The 21455-nt window shown below is 39.9% G+C and overlaps 1 protein-coding gene across 1 annotated transcript in view; it reads right to left on the reverse strand.

Moving 5' to 3' along the window:
• Window positions 1-12549, reverse strand: part of LOC140952498 (EGF-like repeat and discoidin I-like domain-containing protein 3) — a 20044-nt gene extending 7495 nt beyond the window's left edge. Inside the window, exons 1-6 of the mRNA XM_073401921.1 lie at window positions 12271-12549; window positions 7419-7729; window positions 6890-7031; window positions 5800-6113; window positions 4752-4893; window positions 3615-3719 (exon numbers count right to left, since the gene is read on the reverse strand). Coding sequence (XP_073258022.1) covers window positions 3615-3719; window positions 4752-4893; window positions 5800-6113; window positions 6890-7031; window positions 7419-7729; window positions 12271-12331 — 1075 coding nt within the window. The 5' untranslated portion in view covers window positions 12332-12549. The remainder of the gene's footprint in view (window positions 1-3614; window positions 3720-4751; window positions 4894-5799; window positions 6114-6889; window positions 7032-7418; window positions 7730-12270) is intronic.
• Between the last annotated feature and the right edge of the window lie 8906 nt (window positions 12550-21455).

Genomic DNA, 21455 nt, shown 5'->3' on the forward strand with positions numbered 1-21455 from the left:
GACTGGGATGTTGACTTTGCCTTTCCAGATTTTAACCTAGCTTTGTTTTAACGCGAACGAAGCTGATGTAGAAACTGAATCGTAACCTTTCCGTGGAAGAAAAGATGGTCTCTGTTTGAAAATTTTAACGCAGATCACGCTTGAACCCCTTGAAGACGAGACTGAACTGGCAGAAATTCGAGACGTTTTCCCAAAAAAATTAACGAACGAATCTTCGACAATGACAACAAACTTACCTTGAAAAGCTTCGATTTTTCCATCGACTTATGGCCCAAGCGCGAAGCACGCGGGCCATAAATCGATGGAAAAAACTCGGTCCGTAATTTACAGTGCGGACCGAAAACTCGGCTAGTAAGAGGTATATACTTTACGCTCCTGTAAAAAAGAACGACAGCGTTGACAACGATACCTTATCATAGCGACAAATTTGGCCGGTGCCCTAGCCCTTCGTTATATCGAGGCTCGTGAGTTTCTTAATCCTTTAAGTCCCAAGGTCCACATACAAATTCTCCAGGCTGATCTCCGTACATTTCTTTTGAAATAGTCGAGAGAATTTGGTTAGTTCAAAGCGTTCTCCCTTTGGTAATCAATTTATTAATTCTCATAACCTTTACTCTTGATGATCTGCTGGTGTTAGGAGAATATTGATGTTGGTCACACTCCCCCCCCCCCCCCCCCCCCCCAGGCTGACCTCCGGGAATTAGCATTTATTTTGCCTTGGATGGCAAATTCCCGGGGCTGGGGACTCTTGAGCTGTAAAATCCCCCGGGGTGGGGACGAAAAAAGAGGGTAAATGCCCCGTCCTCCGTCAACACTGCAACATTTTTCATTGATCGCACAGTCGAATAGTGCCTTTTTAAGCATTTTCATGTGCGATTTTCAGTGTGCGATTTCAATTAACGTCTTCCCTTGTAATAGCGCTAGGATTCTAATTAAGACTTCACGCCGCGACGACATGCACCAATTTATGGTTTTAGTATAAAATTATTGACATTAAAATTGATAGAGCGCTGTAAAGTGATATGTTATGAATAGTTTTATAAATATGAAAGGATGTTCTTCAAATAATATTAACAGAAATTTGATTCAATACCCCCAAAACGTTGATTCACATCGATAGCTCCAATTTCGCTATGTAATTCTGGCTTGATAAGCAATGAAGAAATGCATGCATAAAATCGAGAACATGCCTTTACAGCCCTCTTCAATTTATTCCTGTCCTTGACAGATGAGCCAATCAGCCTTTTTTCCAGTAAAACCTTCTGTGTAGTTATATTCTGATAGGAAACCGCGTGCGTGTCAAAAGCTCGGGAATTGCCCCTGGGTTGGCAAATGCCCAGCCTCCGGGCAGTGCGAAAAGTTGCAAATACCCCCGGGACTGACAAGGCTGCCCCGCAGTAGCCCGGGGGGGGGGGGGAGGCTGCGCCCAGGTGGAATTGACTGATGCATAATTGCGGTGGACGACCCTGATGGGATAATTTGATGCAACAAAAATCGATGAATTGGAAAACGGTGCAGATTTCAGTCATGAAAAATGGTAGTTTTGCAAATCCGCCTCTAGGTTTCGAAACAAGGAACCAGCCTTACAAGTAATGAAACTCGGTCAGGAATGCCGGAACAGCATAGCAAACTCCGAAAACAAGACTTTAGTAAACTAAAGAATCTCAGTAAAAACTATACATTCACTTTTAGGAGAAAGTACCTCGCGATTTGCGAATTAACTGCATGGCTTGCAGGATTTTCCACAAAAACTAGCACTGTTATTTTATGATTAGCTATGATTTGTAAAATTGGTCTTCGTGAACCACAGATCAGTATAGCAATGGAACGCCGATAGCTTTAACTATCATTTTACCATACTGCAACTGGTTTCAGCAGGTCAGATTGATTCTGGCTGTGAACTTCTGTTTTGCAAAAATTATACACTGCAGAAGTGAACTACATTTTACTTACGTTTGGCCGACGAAAAGGAGCAAAAAAATGGAAGGAAAAACAGCAGTCTTGTTAAACTCATTTTCACTGCCGGACCGTGTCTCCATTTAATTTTGTTTCTATTCTTTGAGAAGCGGAATTTATATACCCTAACAGGAAACGTGTGAAGTTCTATACGTGCTGCATTTTTCTTAATGGTATAATGTTAAAAAGGATTAGGTTGGTATAGATTGGAACCAATGATATCACTTACGTCAATTGGATTTGGAAAGCACGTACCCCCCCCCCCCCCGGGGGGGGTACTTGGAGTTATGTTTGCTAGCCTCTCAGAGCCCCTACCCCATTATAGTCTATTTTTTGGCCAATTATAGACCCCACCTTGGTCACTTTTTGGAAAATGTAATTTTCGCGATCCCAACTTGGTCACTTTCTATTTATGCATCTACCTTATCAATGTGGTTTCAGGCGACGGAATGTAATGCAGTCAATGCGAGCTTATTGTTAAATTTAATAAACAACAACTTTCTGATTTTTTAACCGAGAATCTTCCCATTTTGAATCCCTACTTACTCCAAAAATCCGAAAATTTGCGACCCCGTGCTAGTAAATCTATTGAAAATGCGACCCCATTATAGTCACTCCAGTAGTGAAAATGCGACCCCATCCAGCGGCATATCCCTATTAGCCTCTTGTAAGGGAGTACCGCCCCCCACGGCACGTACCAAGCGTGCGGGTTCCAGTTTCACAACCCTGGCTGGCCGCACATCCCCATTAAGCCCTTATAAGGGAGTACACCGCCGGGGCCTCGTCCAGACGTGATGTTTGAGTAATCACAATTTCACCACTTTCTACTGCTTACCATGCGAGTAGGATATAAAAAACGCTAGGACCTTGAATCCTCTTTTAGTTTTATCGTAAAACTTTGCACAGAATAAATGCCATTTATAGGGTCACCCTTCCTCCTTGTTTAAACAGGCCCCAAGTCAGCATTTGACTCAGCGAGATTAGACACCCTGAAATGATGATGTAAATGCCTCATATCTCCATACTCCAAACTGACATTTCCTTCTCACATGACATTTCCCCTTTCCAACATGAAATTTCTCTGTCTCTTGAAATTTTTGCTCGTCGAATGTTCATGAAAGTCTATTTCTTTTCAATTTTTAAGGAATGAAAATTCCAGGTCAGCACGAGTAGGATTCGATCCCGGAGCATTGGACCTGCAGCCCACCACCTCAGTAAACATTAGTTTTTCTATCAGTTAGGACAAATGTGATCGTAAAGATTTTCTTTCGTACAAGAAGGCACTTTGAAATTAAATTTAAGAAATCCATGTCTGTTTAACAAGAATATGTTTAGGTTGACTCTGTATTAATTATTGAGCTTGGAAGAATCTGCAATCGCTAGTGAAAGTTTGCAGCTAACCGTGACCATAGTGGCATGGAAAAGGTTAGCCGGAAGTCACGAACAGGTGTAAACTTACAAATCTATTCTCATGTTATCGAAAGTAACTACATGTAGTATTAGGACGACAGCGCGCAAACATGTAAATGTCATCTTTACTTGCTCACTGGCTTTTTATATTCAGGTTCAAGTAATAGTAGACACCCAAAAACCTACCAATCAAGCTTGCAACCAAATAGGCCTAAATAGCGGTAAATAAGAAATACTGGTAATGTTACCTGGTGGAAGTCCGGCTGTTGTTGGAGATATAGTCGTTGGTGGAGAAAGAGTCGTTGTTGGAGGGAGAGTCGTTGTAGGCGATGTGGTTGTTGGATTCGGCGTCACTAAAAGTATTGGAAAAGAATCAAAAACGCGATAAACAAGCAATGAAACTACTGCTCTAATATAATTGCTGAGTCATCTAGTTGCCCTTTCAGTCTTCTACTCGACGTTGAAAGTAACAAAAAAAGTGATACGAAAAAAAGTTCTAAACGGCGTATTGCAAAACGTTGATGAGCGATTAGGGATACCTTTTAGGCCGAATTTATCAGTAAACAACAGAAACTTTGACTGATTAGATATTTGTTCTCCCCCTGGTATTGTATGGTTTTGGTTTTAGTTAAAGCCTTCTTCTATTCCTGTAAATTCTTCACGTCTTTTTTTTTTTGCTGACCTCAGGCCATTTAAGCCCCCGGCTTTGGCTGTTCTTGTGTATTTTTTCTTCCAGGAATTGATTAATTAAACGTAAACGTATTAACGTATTAATAACAGACAGTAAAATTTTCCGCTTACTTATTTATGTAAAACAACTTAAGGATGGTAGAAAGGTAGCTTTTTCAGTAACGTTAGTTTATTCTGAATTTTTCATGCTTGCGCTCGATCATGAGAATAGTTTGCTCGTATAAGGCGTTGAATTTTTATTTTGGCAGTCGGGTAAGGCTGCATAAGTGGTTAAACAGTTCGTAAAGTTGAAATTGAATAAGTGTATCTATGTCAGTTTAAGAGTGCAATATGGCCGCCGTTTCATTGTTTTGGAACAACAAAATGGCTGCCGTGACGTCTTGTGAAAACGCTCTATATATTTTATATATTCTCTACATAGACTATTATTGTTAGACCTTGTTACCACACTGTGTGCAATATTATCATTATTCTAATTATTACTATTATTATTATTATTATTATTATTATTACTTTTATTATTATTAAAGCACAGGGGTTTTCGTCACAAAATCTTTGATCAATTTTCTTTGAATAAAATTACTTAGAGAAAAAGCATGCAGTGTCCTTTCTAGTGTATAATGAGTCAGCCCAGTCAGCAAGAAAGGCGGAGTACCCGTTGTTAAAGCTCTTTTCGAAAGAGAACTAACCAATACCTGGTGGGCAACCTAAGAGTTCCATTCTCATGGAAATATGCTCGTGCCACTTTCTAGGATGTACCCGGATGTAGCGTGCTTTAATGGGTGGGACAAAAACGTGCAACACTTCTGTGTCATGGTCACTGTTTCCCTTTAAGACCTGCAGTTTTGAAAAGAGGATAACGGTTATATTTTATTACAGATAACCTTATTATAGTCACTCAATCCTCTTCATCATAAAACACTATAAAATTTATCAGCTGAACTGAACTAAGATGCGTCCAGTATTGACTACTACAAAGACTTCAATGAAACACCGTCGACTTTTTTGGCAATCTCCCTGTAAGTAACCATCTAGCGCCAGTTACCCCTTTTCCCAAACGCCATTATTTTTCTCTCAAAACCTTTTACATTGGCCCCCGGCTTAGGAAAGCACCGTTGGAATCCAACGGCGGCAACGTTTGGAAATAAAAGCCGAATACTATTTATTTAATTCTCCAGAAAGAGACCATTTCAGATATGATGATCTTGCTTGATGCAGATGGTGTAGAGTTGCGCCATTTTCCAAGTTTCAAAAACCCTCACTTTCAAAACGAGGCTAATTGCAAAGCCTTTCGTGTTTCATTTGCACGATAATAGAAAGTTATTTTCATATAAATGGCTTCACACTTAATCTCGCTTTGAACAGAGATCTGGGGAACACTCGGAAATGGCCTATTCGATTTTTATTTGTTAAAGTATAAAATGATCTAGTGAAAACTGTTCTCTCTTAACTGTGACTGCCCATATAATATATGTCATGTTTCAAACAAGAACAGCAGTGTTTGAAACAACACGTGCTGAGAGTGTTTAAAACGTTTATCACCGTATGATGTATGGACTGTTGACACTGGTGTACCAATACGTTTCTTAATATCAACTGTACTGTACATATTGTGGAATTATGTTATATCTTATTACATTTTGTGACGCATCGTGTGGCAGGGGTGCCCTTTTCGCGGTATTTCGTGGTTACCTCTATTATAGACAGCTCTAGGGCAAAAGTCAATTTCTATTTTCTACATACCACGTTTTGCTTGTAGGCTGTGAAGGCGATGCCGTCGTTACTGTAGGAGATAGTATAGCTCTTCACCCACTGACAGGTGTCGCGTTCTTGTCCCTGGGTCTTAATTCCTGTCACCTGTGTTTTTTCTCCAAGGTCCACTTGTAGCCATTGATTGTAGTTATCATATTTTGCAGACCATGCACCAGCGTTGCCTCCTTCAGCCTCGAGGTTCAGTCTCCCATAGTAAGAACGTGTTCTGTTGTTGTACTCGGACGACGCTGTTATCTGTGCATCGGGTATGTTTTTGTTCTCCATCCCGAGAGGGTTTGAGCAAACTGTGCATATGTGATAAAATTTATTTAGAGACTGCCTGTATTTCTGCTACACATCACCGGAGGTCATTCACATGCAGACTTTGCATGCTTGGTTCTCTCTCTTGTCATGCATTTGACCTTTTGTAACCCTGCGAAACTTGCCTGCGTGGCAGGTGTCCAAAGGGGAGGGAAGAGAGGGAAAGAAGAGGAGATTTGAGAGAGAAAGAAAGGAAAGGCTCCCTCTACTTTTTCCCTTTTGCTTTTCTCCCCTTATCCCTTCCCTTTTTTGTGCCGTCCGCATTCTGTGCATTTCATTTTGCCTTTCCTTTTTACATGGTTTATACCAGAACCAAGAACGAGAGGGGTCGACGTAACATGCAAGAACAATATCTTTTAGAATGTCCGTTGTTCCATAGAATCATCCACGGCAAGCTTATTTTAGAAGATAACTGTTCTCAATCGAGAGTTGAACCTAACATCGCTGTTGCTGTGCAATTTCTTCTTTGCTGCGCCAGTATCGATGAACAAGAAAGAAAAAGAAAAAAAAAAGGCCTCCTTTACTGATTCGATGATCAAACCTTTCAACCCCAGTCGTAACTTGTTCACCTACCCTTTTCCACCCTCCCCTACTTACTTTCAACCCTAGCGAGGTAGGTTATGACTTTCTTTTAGGATATGGCTGCACTTGCCTTATAGGTAGCCTTTAGCGTAACTATTTCAATGCTCCACTGGAGATTTCAATGCAAAACAATTTATATCCTTAGTTAACTATTAGTTGTAAAGACAATAATTATTACCTATTGGACAACCCAAGAGCTCAATCCGCATGGAAATATGGACATTCCACGTTTGAGGAAGTACACGAATATACCTTGCCTTGATGGATGGTGAAAACAGGCCTAAAACCACGGAGTTTTGATCTCTGTTTGCCCGAAAGACCTGCAGAAATGGAATAAAACTGGACTGTTTTAACGTAAAAAGCACATTGGTTATCATCCTTTTCAATATTGTTATCGACTGCATTATCAGCAAATGAGCTACACTTTCTGTTGACTTTTGAACCGATTGCTTTTCAAAGCTGACTCCGTGATAACAAAAAGACTTCTGTTTTCCACTCTTAAAGAGAAAACGGCTACCCTTAAATATTAATCAGTTTTTTTTTTTGTTTTGGGCTGAGAGGGAATCACTGTTATATGGCTTCCGTGATTGCATGTTGGTTGTTTTAGGTCTGAAAAGTTAAATATTGAATTTGAATTTGCTTAAACCATACAAATACCTATTTCGTTTGCAGGTTTTACGGCACTTTTTACAGTGTTCTCTACATACCCTGTTTTGGCCATACGCTGTGAAGGTAATACCGTCATTACTGTAGGAAACAGTATAGCTTTTGACCCACTGATAACGGTCTTGTCTTCCTTGACTTTGTATCGCCTGCACTTCCATTTCTTGCCCAAGATCCACTTGTAGCCACTGATGAACGTCATTTGTTTTGGCAGACCATGCGCCAGTCTTACCTCCTCCAGCCTTGAAATTGAGTCTGCCATTGGACGGGCCGTGTGTGGCGTCGTACTCGCTTGAAGTTGTTATCTGGGCATCGGGTAAGTCTCTGTTCTCCATCCCCAGAGGATAGGAACATCCTGTGTAGAAAACAAATAACTGATTTATGGGGACATGCATGGATGAATATAACTCGACTAAAGTTGATCAAATTGCTCGAGCGCCTTAAGCTTATTCAATGTGTTAACCCCATTACCGCGGCAGGATTAGCTCAGTCAGTAGAGCGCTTGACTGCCGAGCGGGAGGTCGCGTGTTCGATTCCCGGGGTCGGACCAATACTCAGGGTATTAAAATAACTGAGAAATGAAGGTACTTCCTTTGCCCTGCAGGCGGCTGGAAGTTCGCGTGGTTCGGATGACCACGTAAAATGGCGGTCCCGTCTCCATTAGGGGACGTAAAAGATAGTGTCCCCAATTAGCACTTTCGTGCTAAATACATTGACACTCGAATAAAGTGCATTTTTTTTAACGGGAATTCTTGAATTGGCAAGAGCAGTCGTATGTGGCTAATGTTTTTTCACTTTGGTATACGCTAGGTGTTCAGCGGGCACTATTCCCGAGTACGGTACGCGCTGAGAACTAATGTGTACAAACCCTTTATAAGTACGTATGCCAGAATTCGAGCACAGTGGTGTGAGGTGGGCAAAGCCACGTTGTATGCACATGTGTTCTGTTAGTTTGAGGCAGTGCACTGCTTTGCATACTCATAACCTCCTGCTATGCCCAAGTTTCATAATGATGTCTGACTTGGCGAAATGGAGCAAATACGCACTACGTTCACAGTTACATATCGGGTACACATAGTGTTAAGACGGAATCCACCAGGACATTGAGTAATTTAAATTTTAAGTGGACAAAAACGTTGTACCAGAATAATTTAAACCATATTACATTCTTTCTTACATTTTTCAAGGGCTAAAGATGTAATAAATCATCTGTAGTAACACCAAAAAAAAATTTTTATGGGAGCTCGAGAAAATGAATGTCAACTTTCACAAAATTACATCTTACACATGAAATTTTCAGAATTTTACCTCTGTAATCACAATTCTTGCGAAATTTGAAATTCATTTTCTCGGACTTCCATAAGAAATTTTCTTTGGTGTTACTACAGATGATTTATTACTTCTTTAGCCCTTGAAAAATGTAACAAAGGATGCCATATTTTTTAAATTATTCTGATGCAAAGTGTTTGTCCACTGAAAATTAAAATTACTCAATTTCCTGGTGGATTCCGTCTTAACACAACACCCTCATGTGCCCGTAGGCGTACCCAGCAATAGTACTCAGGCTCCAAGTGTTAACTTAGCCTAAATAAAGATATTTACCTGACAGAAAGCCAGGAATAAGGTCCCGATCCTTATCTAAAAACCGCATAAAAATGGGAGGTATACGTGCCACCCTACAGGACACGCAACATCTGCACCAACCTCACGGCCTGTATAAATCCTGTCTACTAAACAGGCATCTCAAATAAAGGACTCCTCAAGAACTAGATATTTAGGCACTAGTAACAGTTCTTAGTAAACGTCCTCCGTAGTAATCGTCACTTACGCCGTTCGTCATAGTTCTGTAAACGTGGTTCCTTTTAAGCAGTGTTTGCATTGCAAGAGCCCTTGCAAGTCATTATAGTCCTTTAAATGCCGTTCGTTAGAGCCCTTTCAAACGCATTTTGTTAGTATCCTTATATACGCCTTCAGAAACTGTCCTTTCAAACGCCGTTCCTACAATTGGCGGGAAAAAGGCCAGTTCGTAAAGTCCGGTATATGCCCGGAATTCACACCACAGAAGGGAAAAGGACAAAATATAGAAAAAGAGAGCTAGAAAAATAAATTCGCTTTCCTAGTTTTTATGATAGTTTCTTTGAAAATTGTTTTTGAACAGTACTTCTTGCACGTTGCCAAATTCCCCTGACTATGAATGTGTGGAACGACAAGAAAGCTTGTGTCATGTTATCTTACCAAACTAAAGAGCAACAGCTAGGCTTCCATTTTTTATAACAAATTATATAATCAAAAATGTAAGCTGAACTTTTTTCTCCCGTGCTAATTGGTCACAGCCTCTAGTAGTCTGTGTTGCATGCAGGGGGAAAAAAATCTACGGCACACCTTCCTCGCCCACGTGCACTATTTCCTCTTGGTCAGCGTAATCATTTTTGTGAATGATAAGCAAACATGCTTCAAATGATTCACCTTGCGGTTGAAGGTACAACTCGATACCCCCTGATTCAGACTCCTTCAAATAATGATAAATGATAACTAACAGCCAATTCGAACTCAATAATTTAGTAAGAAGGTAACATGTGGTTATTAACTGTAGGGTTCTGGTAAAAGCGTCAAAGGCCAAACCTTTGAGCCACCGCACTGCCACTCGTAAGATTAGGGAGCTTTAGCAACGACGACGGCGACGGCAACCAGGACGTCAAAAAAGCAATAGGTTTATTACGCAAAACAACAACTTTGCACGTGCATGACGCTTTTTTGTTCATTTCTTTACCGTCCTTGCACGACTACGACGTGAAAGTGCCTAACTGCAAGTTTTATGGAGGACGTAAGCAAGCGACGACGAATCTCTTTTTCTCTCTCTAAACTTGAGTGCGGTCCTTAAGAAATCAACTCCAGGGAAATTCGCCTACACTTGCCATTTTCAGCAAATTGGAATAAACGCGACAAAGATTGAAAAAACAGGAATTCATTTTGAAAGTGACGTTTTCGCTGCCGTTGCCGTCCTCGATGCTAGAGCTCCCTATTGTTCCAAAGTCTGCGCTGGATTCGCCGCTCAGGCGAAAACGATGAGGCCTTTTATTGGAAATACAATCTTTGGAAACTGCTACTAGTATGATTACTATTACTGATGAGAAGTCAACACTGTTGAGATGAAAATTTATATCTTTCTGTTGTGCAACGCTGGACTTGATCGTGACAGCGCCATTGAACGCAAGAACTATTCTCGTCAATTGAAACTACAAAAATGCTCCCGCTTCGGTGGAGCGGGACGCAACTTTTTCCCGATTGTGGCTAATTTTGAAAATTGGAGGCCCATCCCTAGCCAGCTTACGCGAGGCTCTCAGATAGTATGGAAGTAGCGAAAATAACACAAGCCAAGCGAAAATAACAAGCACGTCTGCAGTTCTATCTTGAAGCCTGAAACAGGCTAAGTGCTGGCCTAAAGTCGTCGGCCTTCCTGATTCAGACTCCTTAAAATAATGATAAATGCTCAATAATTTAGTAAAGAGGTAACATGTGGTTTCTAAGAGTGGGGTCTGGTAAAAGCGTCAAAGACCAAACCTTTGAGCCACCGCACTCCCACTCGAGAGATTGTTCCAAAGCCTGCGCTGGATTCGCCGCTCAGGCGAAAACGATGAGGTCTTTTATTGGAAATACAAGCTTTGGAAACTGCTACTAGTATGATTACTACTATTGATCAGACATCAACAGTGTTGAGATGAAAATTTATATCTTTCTGTTGTGCAACGCTGGACTTGATCGTGACAGCGCCATTGAACGCAAGAACTATTCTCGTCAATTGAAACTACAAAAATGCTCCCGCTTCGGTGGAGCGGGACGCAACTTTTTCCCGATTGTGGCTAATTTTAATTTGAAAAAAGGTCATTAAAATTTTTGCTATTGTAAGCACAAGAACAACTTGGCGAATAGGATAAGCAAAAACAAACAAAATTCCGGTTTAGATAATGATGGCTTTTATACTATATTGTTCGTGTGATAAAGGGTAAAAGCGTATTACACGTCTGTCAAAAGTTTAAAATTTTATGAGAATCTTTATAGAAGCATGCTTCCTTCTGCGTCAAAAAGTGTATACAATAGAGCTGCCCACGACTTTGGTGAACGTAAATGCCTTGCCCTACTGAGTTTAAATGCAATAAATACCATCTACCTTCGGACGAAAGCTTTTACGGCTGCCACTATAACGTACTTAATTTTTTTTACCCACCTTCAATTAACTGTACAAATCCAACCCCTTTTACAACTATTTCAAGAATATACGCTGATTTTTTAAATTTTCTTCGATGATCGCCCAACATTAAAACAGATGACTTGCATTCAGTTTTCCACAAGCCGCTATAGTTCGGACATTTGTTTTCAACACTCATTTTTGCAACGATGCGTTGCAGAAACACTCTCAAAAATAAGTCTAGGCAATTCGATTCTAGCCTTAAACTTCGGTGTCTGAAAGTTCTCTCTCCAAATTTAACACAATTGTTAGTTTTTGTTGCTTCCTCAGCTCTGTATTAATAAAAAATTATAGTCACAAGTGAAAGTTTTTTCATAAACTAATCGCGCCATTGTTCAAAGGGTTGAAAGTCACGAAGTGGATTTAACTCACAAAACGTCGATTACCATTTGCCTGCAAGTTGCTGGCGAATCAGTTACATGTACAACTTCAGTCCAATCAACCTTTTTGTCTATCTAGCAACAAGTGACTAAAGCCCTTGGAGTGCCGCTGAGCCTTTTTGTGGGTCCATCAGTAGGTTAAAGTATTCTTGGTTTGCGCCGTCCGGCCTTTGAGGGCTTTTGAGTAGCTGGGTTGCCATCTCGACTATATCGCTTATTTAGGCTGTATCTTATAACTTTGACAAAATAGTTGATTTGAGTTTAACTTACGTTTGGCGTATAAGGATGAGCACAGCAATGCTAGATAAATAAGTAAACTTGCAAATGTCATTTTTCCTTCAGTCCGTAGCCCCCCTCAGTCCCTGCTTGTTTTATCCAACATCTACTTGAGAAGTCGAACTTGTAATGTGAACTGCAATTACACATTTAAAACACAATTATACAAGCAAATTAAATCCTAAATAATGCGTAAATGCAATATCACGGGCCATAAAAAAAACAATAGCGTCAACTTTTTCCTGTTTCTCAGCTTTCCCTAAACCATTGTGAACGCGTGATTACTTACGTCACAAGAGAATAAAAGGCACTGAAAAAAGCAACAATTGTAGTTACTCATAGTCCTTGCATTCGTCTAAAATCACCTTTATAAAGTTCCCTCCCATTTTTTTAAAGGAAGAGTCGTAAGAAAACTATTGTGCAACAACCTTTTTAAAACAAAAATTGGCTACATACAATGGTAACCCCAGTTAGCACAAAACACAAGTAAAACCTTATGAAGGTTTTCTTTTTATGCTAACGTAGGCCGCAAATTCAGGACGCAACGACACTTAGTACTGCGGGATTTTTTACTTTTTTCTTTCTCTGTTTTCTTTTTCTTATGATTTCGCTGGAAGACGTTTTCATACTTTTAACAAGTGCGCCATATTTCTAATTTTAAATAGAGGGCAGAACTTGGATCGATCTTCTCGCTAGGTTTGCTTTACTTGCGTAGTAGGTAACTATTTCCTCTGACGGTGTTAAAGGGACTTTAGCACAAATAGAAAACTCCAAAGAGGAAATAATCAATCATTGTTTTAAAATCAGGAAGAACCAAACTACATATCAGTAAGAAATGGTAGAGAAAAAGGCAAACTTTAAATTCCAAAAAACTCAGAGCGAACGGAACTAGCAACCGTGCTAAATGTATTCATTATGCCTTTTTAAAAACTACATGAATTGCTTTTTTGATGTTCCCACTGCTATTTTCTTTGCACCTCGTCATCTTGCAGTAACTCTAATCCATGTGTATTAAAATATACGCATGCACTTAGTTTGACAAATGAAAAATTTCGTTCTCTTCGACGTTAGGCAAAAAGGTATACTTCAACCGATTTTCTCGGTTTCTCCATCAGCCAAGATCTCCTTAGGGCGTTGTTCTGATTCACGAATCTTAACAATGAATCTTTGATAACGTCAAAGGTTTTTTGTGCGTTAATTATCTGATTTTATTTCGGCTCGTGTTTAACCCTGACCCATGTTGGCATACTGCATGTCGGAGTCACATACGCACGTCGGTAATCAAAAAGAAAACAACCAATGTTAGCAGAACAACTTCGACATTGATAATATGCCAACGTTTGTTTAACAAAATATTGCCATTGACACTGTAGAAACACAACTCGAGAACCCGAACTGATAAAACAGTAGTTAAATACTGAGTAGCAGTTGGTAAATTATCATATTGGTCAATGATCAGTGATTCATATATGCAATCATAGGCCACTTGAGCAATATAATAAATTTTCTTGTTGTTAATCTGTCATTTCTAAAAAGGTTATAGTGGCCTTAAGGTGATTCCATAGTAAAAGAACCTAACATACATTTTAGCTAAAACTTGGTACACTGATGTAACAAGTCAAGAAGATGATAAAAAAGTAATAAAAAGTGGAGGTCACCGTGCTCGTTTTGACGTCACAATGCTGACAAATACGGCTATTTAGGACCCTTTTACAAAAACCGCGGGCAGCGCAAAACTAGACAAAAAGGAGAAATTTTTTCGATGATGCATGTGACATCACACAGAATTTGACTTTAATGTATTGTTTATCCGCTTACGTACCAGAAAAATGCCTTTTAATGCCCTTGTTTTTACTTTACGCTCCAAAGTAGAATTAAATTGGACGCGCGCTTTTCGACCTGTGATGGCTCAATCCGTACAATTTAGTAAAATTGCCAAAAAACTGAACATAGATTTGTGCCAATTTTTTTCTCATCGAAAGGAAGCACTGTCCTTATTAAAATCATGAAATAAAAAATGGGGGTCACCGTACTCGTTTTTGCGGTAGAGCTGCAGAAAGTGCGCACCAAACGCATTTTCTCCGATTTTTGAGAGAGGACTGGGGCGAGTTTCAAAATAGAATGTATGTGAAAGGGGGAAGAAAGTATTAAAAAATCCGTTTTTACAAAATTTACATCGAGATATCACATTTAGGACACAATGTGATAAAGAAAGTGTTTAAATGAAAATCAAAGTGAGTAAGCACAAATTAAACATCCACTATCGAGGTTCTGCGAGAGGAGGTCGAACTCAGCCACACGCGTACTGCTTACGTTATGCACATTCCCAACACACTGAGTCTCACCTCGGCAAGAAACAACAGCAAGCAAAAATTCCAATAGCGTTTCTTTTCAGTCAACTCCATTTTAATAATATTACTTCACATGCTCTTTTTTACGGCGGCCATCTTGTTATGCGCAGTAAGAGATGCGCAGTGCAAAACTAGGGAATCACCTTAAGCTCTTTTAAGTCTTCCAGCAGGGCGTGGAAGCTGATTTTTCCGCGTTCATGTACCTCTCACACATTCAGTCATGCAAATTAGCTATAGATGTAAAAAGAAATTAAGCTATTTATTTATATCCTGGATTACCAGTAATTTGGGCTTCAGTGAATAGCTGCCTTGTTCTTACCGTGTATGACAAAGTTTTATAGAAGCATAACGAAGTCACTCATGCGAGACCTGAGTGACAGAAGATGTCGAGTGCTGCCCGGTCTTAATCTCAAAAGGAATAGATGTCCTGAAGAGTGTTTAAGGCGGTAAACCATTTCAAAAGGGAATTGCTACAGAAGTGGAAAAAATGCAATCTGCTATATTTTATTCCTGCTAAATTAAGTCTAAACGAGGTCTCTCTGGAAGCGAAATCGGGGTGAAATTTTACACAAACTCGTTGATCCATACACTTCACGTTCCGACGCTCCTAAATGGTAATGTGCAGAGATCGTGAAAAGTGCTGCCCACTCTCTCAGATTACGCGCGTCCTATTTTTCCTTGACCTTGTATTTGCAACGTCCCAGACATTTTTAAACGGGTTAATTTGTTTCCCGTCAAACTGTTTCTTCTTTTCCATTTATTCCATTTCCATTCTTTTTCTGGACTCAACACGAGAATGTCGGGCATATGACCTTGTACCAGGTTAGAAACATTCTTAGTCAGTTGTGCATTGCCCTTGATGACGCACAACTATTAGGAGCCTTAGTGTAGATGCCTCCACTGTACCCCCCAATAACCGAGTCTCCTAAACTTTCTTTTATCTGCAAGTTATTCTTTTCTACTTCAAAGTCGTGCTTCTCTACTTTAACTTTAAAGGTTAAAGAACGAAGTGATACAGGCTTGGTATTTTTTTTTACCCTTTCCTGTGGTAGTTATTTTTATAACTTAATCCCCTGGGCCCGGTTGCTGAAAGACCGATTAGCGCTAATCCAGAATTTTGCTCCACTTTTTGTATTTACCTTCCTATGCATTGCTTAGAGTAACGTTTTGTGTTATCATTTCATTTTTCGAAGTAAAGGCACAACCAATTTTGTAAGCTCGAGTTACATGTTGTTAGACAAGAAAACCTTGCTTAAAATTTGGCTTAATCCTGTGCTAAACTGAACCATCTTTTCGAGAAGCCGGGCCCCTGTTCTTTTTTAACACCCTCCTAGCTTTGTGAGAGTAGCAACTGTTATTTACCTGTTTTCAAAGTTTTAAAGAACTGAATAATATTATAGGTTAATGGGCCATTCTAAGTTCCAAAAACTCTTATGCATACAAAACGAGGCTAAGTGAAAAACCTTTCTTATGGAGATAAGTTTAATTTGCGGGAGAATGAAAAGTCATTTTCATATCAATAGTGAGCTTACGCAACCGGGCGGGAGAGGAAAGAAGACGGCAAACCTTGTGTAACTAGCGTGACAATAATTTTGTAAATGGGGGGAGGCTGCTGACCACTGAACTCTCAGTTTGTCTATTGAGTTGACGCAAAATGCGGTGAGCTGAACTATTATAGAACCGCCTAGTCCTAGTCTTATTTTCGTATTTTTAAGCAGTCGGACCTGTAGGGTGGGGTGAGGGAGGATGTTTCACCTAAAATATTTCTACCCTATTTCCAAACGGTCTTCATCAGTGGCCACCTTCTCATCTCTGAAGAGGCGGATCCATAGACTTCACGTTTCGACTTCACCAGTGACTTCACAGTTCGACGCATTCAGACGCAACTCAGCTACTTATTCATGATAATTAACGCCTTATTTGACGATAATGTAATGCAAACAAAGCTTAATTCGTCTTACTTCAGAATACTTGCCGTGTTGATTTGAAGGGAAAAATTTTGTTTTAATTTTCGCTCCACGCAAAAAATAGGCGGCAAATTGGACAGTCTCTAGCGTGTTTGCCTTCGCTTATTACTCAGTTCATGCTAAACAGTAAATTTTCGATTAACGCTAAGAAGGATGACTATACGTTTATTTATTAGATGGCTAAATATGTCCTACTTGACGGAATCAAATATTATAAACAGCATTGTTCAAAAAGAAACTGTGGTGTTTTGTCGGTGGGGGGAGGGGGGGAGGGGAGAATAAACACAAAAATAATAGAGACAATATATAATATAAGAGATACGCTAGCCCTACGTTACAGCAAATCAGTAGATTGTTGGTTGGGTGAGTGTGGTTTATATAATTATCGAATGTAGGAGCTATGTTTTTGCCGTATCGTGGAAAACAAGAATGATACGTTGAATAAAAACCGTTTCTTGATTTCCTGGGATTAAGAGTGTGGGTTTAAAAACAACATTTCAAAAATCTGGATGGTTTTTATCTTTTAATATTATGGCTATGTCTGTAGGGTTTTCACAGAGTACTGGTCATGCAATAGATGGTATTGCGTAAGTGCGTGTAAAACGATCAGTATTTTCCGGGATCCAAACGGTCTGTTCATACGTTTCATCAGCTCACTCGCTTATGTCATCTGTTGCATAACCCTAGCCTGCGAAAACATCCGTTTCTCCTCGCTCTTCGCCGTTGGGGACGTTTCGCGCGAAACGTCCTCAGCGGCGAAGAGCGAGGAGAAACGAATGTTTTCGCAGGCTAGCATAACCCATATCCTATGCAAAATGATCACATAGACTTAAGCATTTATGCACAAAGTTGCTAACCCCCCATCCTCGGAGACCCAGGGGCAGTTAGTCGCGTCGATAAAATGTTCGTGGTGAAAGTTTACTGTACGATCGAGACGAGCCCCTGGGCACTTACTCTTACCGAACCAGTTCCAGAAGCGTTTGAATTGCCTGCTTCTGATTGGCCAGAAAAATGTTTTTCTGGCCAATCAGCGAAGAGAAGCTGCGGGTGACTCTCGTGTTTTCTTACACGACGTAGTTTTCCTCATCGATCGCCATAGTTGCGTAGCACGGGCCACGCAACTACGTCGATTGATCGCGGGAAATGCCGGCTAGCTGCAGTGCCTTCTTCGTGATTTCGCTTAAAACTCCTTTCGAAACTTTTAAGCTTAAAAGCTTACAGCAGCTGACCGTACGAATTCTGTCGAAGTTGATGGTAGTGTTATCTTTAGATTCGAGGGAGACCTCCAGCAAGCGCTTGAAGAAGGCTTGTTTTTGTTTCCTGTGGTACAGTTCAAAGCGAAGCAAAGATTTATTATTGAGAAGATTGTGGAAAGAAGAGATGTTTTGGGGCAATTGGTAGAAGAGTCTAACCTTCCAAATGTTGCCTATAAGCTAGAGGGTTTAAAAAACCGTTAGATGCTAAAGGTTATGAATTCCCTGGCAATCTATTGGTCATAGTGATTTCACCTCTCATGTCAATTGTTGAGGACCTGGTAACTTAAGCGAGGTCACTAGGAATTCAGGCCGCTTACTTAGGGGAAAGCAAAACGAAAGATCGAGAAATATTGAATGGATAGGGAGCGTTTTCTTTGTTGTACGGAAGCCCGGAATCATTAACTGGGGGACAAGAAATTCAGGGCAATGTTCTCTAAGGAGTTCTACCAGAAGAATCCGGTTGCAGGTACATACTGCTGTTCATTAGTAAGTATGCTGATTTGTTTACTAGTAAGGGTGCTACACTGAATTCATTGTGGGGAGTTCTGAAGGGGTAGAATGGGATGTTGTTGCTCTAAGAAAATGGGGTTTAAGTCACTGGTATGCAGGGGGATTCTATCACTGAGAATGGGAAAAAATGTAACAAATGGAGGGTTAAACAGTTTCAATGGGATTGATATCCCCCCTTCAGGACCCTCAGGACAGTAGATCTGGCTTTTATTCAAGGATGCTCAGTAATCTTATGTCTAAAAGCTGACAGACACTTCACAAGAATTATCATGTTTTTTGTCACCATTTATTGACAATTGAAAGCTGATGAAGTAAGCCTTGTGACTGCTTAAGATAATAGTCCAATTGAACATTTACATATTATAAATGGAAAACATCCCATAATACAGATGCCATTACATTAATTTTATTTTTATAATTTTTATAATACTGCTTGAGTTATGTAAATACTAGGGAGCTGTAATATTTTATTTTATTTTAATTTGTTCACAAACGTTTACACTGGGGTGTTTGTTGGTGATTCTTTCTGTCCCAAAGGGTTTGTTATACTAGGTGGCCAAAAAGTATACTATTATTTGAAAACTGTCTAGAAAAATGGAGTGTGCATTATATTGGGGTGCACATTATACACAAGTAAATATGGTATACCTACACATAACATACACTTTTCCAACTTTTCCAACACTCTCTGGAAGAAAGGGAACTGTGCTGTAATTGTCACTTACTGTTTTCAATAATTCTAAGAATCTTTCTTCTTTTAGATATTTTTAAGTGTACAACCTGCAGAAGAGAAAAAATTTCTTCCTTTTTTGATGACAGTAATGAAAACAGCAGAATCATTCCAAACCACTTATGTTGCGACATCAGTGCCAATGACTGTTAGTCTGCTTAAAGAGAATCAAGATGATCTGAGACAGGAATTTCAAGAATCAAATCTTCACTGCTTGTATTCTAGAATTTGTATTCTCTGATTGTCTTGTATAAAGGAAACAATAATTGATAATTGTGATAAATTATGTTCCCTGGAAAGTATTTTAGAGACACTGTGTGGAATGGTGACCATGCAATGAAGATTTTTCCTTTCTGAAGAGGGTGTTTAAAGATTTAAAAATAATTATCAATGAAGAATATTATTGTCAGATGAGGAGAATTATGACAGGGAAGTTATGAAATATCAAACAAATGAACCAAAGGAGAAACTGTTAATATTGCAGCATTATTCTTTCAAAGTAAGTCCAATCTTGTACCATCAATTGCAAGGGAGTTAAAACAATGGCACTGTGGATGTGTTTGAGGGGGTCAGTAAGGGGAAACATCAAGCCAATCATAGATAAATAGTTTGGCAAAAATCACATATTACGTGAAATTACTTTTATACATGTATTTGTTAAAAGATATCTTATAATAAAAATTCATTTCTACCATATTAGCCATAATTCTAATCACAGCGAAGATTAACCCAGGTTCTCGTATGCGGTATGCGGTTTAGTAAGCCAGAAACCCAGGTCCTTGAAATCAAGAGCTGAAGTTGGATCTTTGGAAAGTGTCCCTATTCCTTGGTCTCTTCTCCCTGGAATTTCCTTAAGGGCGTTCACTTCTTGAAAAGTTTTAGTGACTACAAAAATATCTATATAGACATCCCACCCTTCAACGATTTCTCAACTCTATACCTACTCGTGTCACACACTGCGTGTTTATCGCCCTACAAAACTTTCACACCAACCACTGTCAAACATTTTCGCAAACTCACCTTTCTTTTTTTTTCTTCGCTTATCCGTAAAAACAAACCCACACAGCCTGCAAAAATCGACCTCACTTAACAAGTCAGGATTCAACACATAACCGGACCGAGATTTCGAACTAAACACAACGGCTGTATTTAAATTACGTACGGTAAGGGGAGTTTGGCGCGAAATCAAGAAGGTGCGTGCAGTGCAGCAAGCCAGCAATTCCCACGATCAATCGACGTAGTTGAGTGGCCCGTGCAACGGAGATTTTCACGCTGTAGAAGTTTCAGAGGTCGTGCAACGAACTTGGGCGTCTAAAATGTAGGCTTGGCGTTGTATACTAGACAATAGGGAACTTAAGAACCACGACGACGACTTTGTCGACGACGACCGGAAGTGAGATACCGTGCACTGCGCAAGCGCGATTAGCAAATTTCGTCGTCGTGGTGTCGTCGACGACGCCAAACACAGTAGAATCACGTCGTCCTGCAATCCACAAGCTTTCGCAGGTATAAATCATTGTTTTTAAGCGATTTTTCAAGGGCTTTGTATTTTTTATCCTCGTAAATCCAGGTATCCTTTCTTTTTTCTTCTAACAAACGATGTTGATTGAAAATTCGACTGATGAATTGTGTTTACTTCGAAGACAACACTGAGCTGTGGAGGCCGAGCGAGCGAACTAGTAAGTGATAAATTTAGTTGTACGTATTTAGGAAAGGGAAATCATATATCTTTAATTTAGAGGAAATGAACTTTATGTGGAAAACAGCTATCGCATCGGAATGTCTCTTTTTCCAAAACTAACGTCTGACAGACACTCGGACGCGGTCATCTCATTCAGGTTGAAAGTTGAATAATCTTCGTACGGAAAGCAGAGATTTTCCCACTAGAAAAGGTCAGACATTGCTAAAAATTCTTCATCGTCAATGAAAGTAGACGTACGGCTTATAAAATAAGATCTTGCATCGTTCTAAAAGACGCCTCTGCGAAAAAACTTTGTTGCGAACGAACATCACAGTTCTACTACTTCTACTTGTTTGTTTACATTCAGTGTCGTCGTCGTCGACCTACCGATCGACTGCATCTTAAGTTTCCTTTTTCCCGCCGAAACTGACGTTCTCGTTCCAGTCTTTTCCCGGTCAACAGACGTCGTCGTCGTGAACTTCGTCGTGGTTCTTAAGTTCCCTAATATGAGCGAATTAAGGTGTGGAGTGAAAGTCATGCATCGCGTATCGTATCAGCAATAAAAATATACGATACCTTGGAACGATCCGCCCTAAAAATTCATCGGAGAGTGTTTGTTTCTTGTAGCCGCGCTAAAGGTTGTAATTTTTGCGGGTTGTTTACATTTTGTTCTGAAACTTTCCT

Source organism: Porites lutea, chromosome 11 (genome assembly GCF_958299795.1).
Source record: "Porites lutea chromosome 11, jaPorLute2.1, whole genome shotgun sequence".
Lineage (NCBI taxonomy): Eukaryota > Metazoa > Cnidaria > Anthozoa > Scleractinia > Poritidae > Porites > Porites lutea.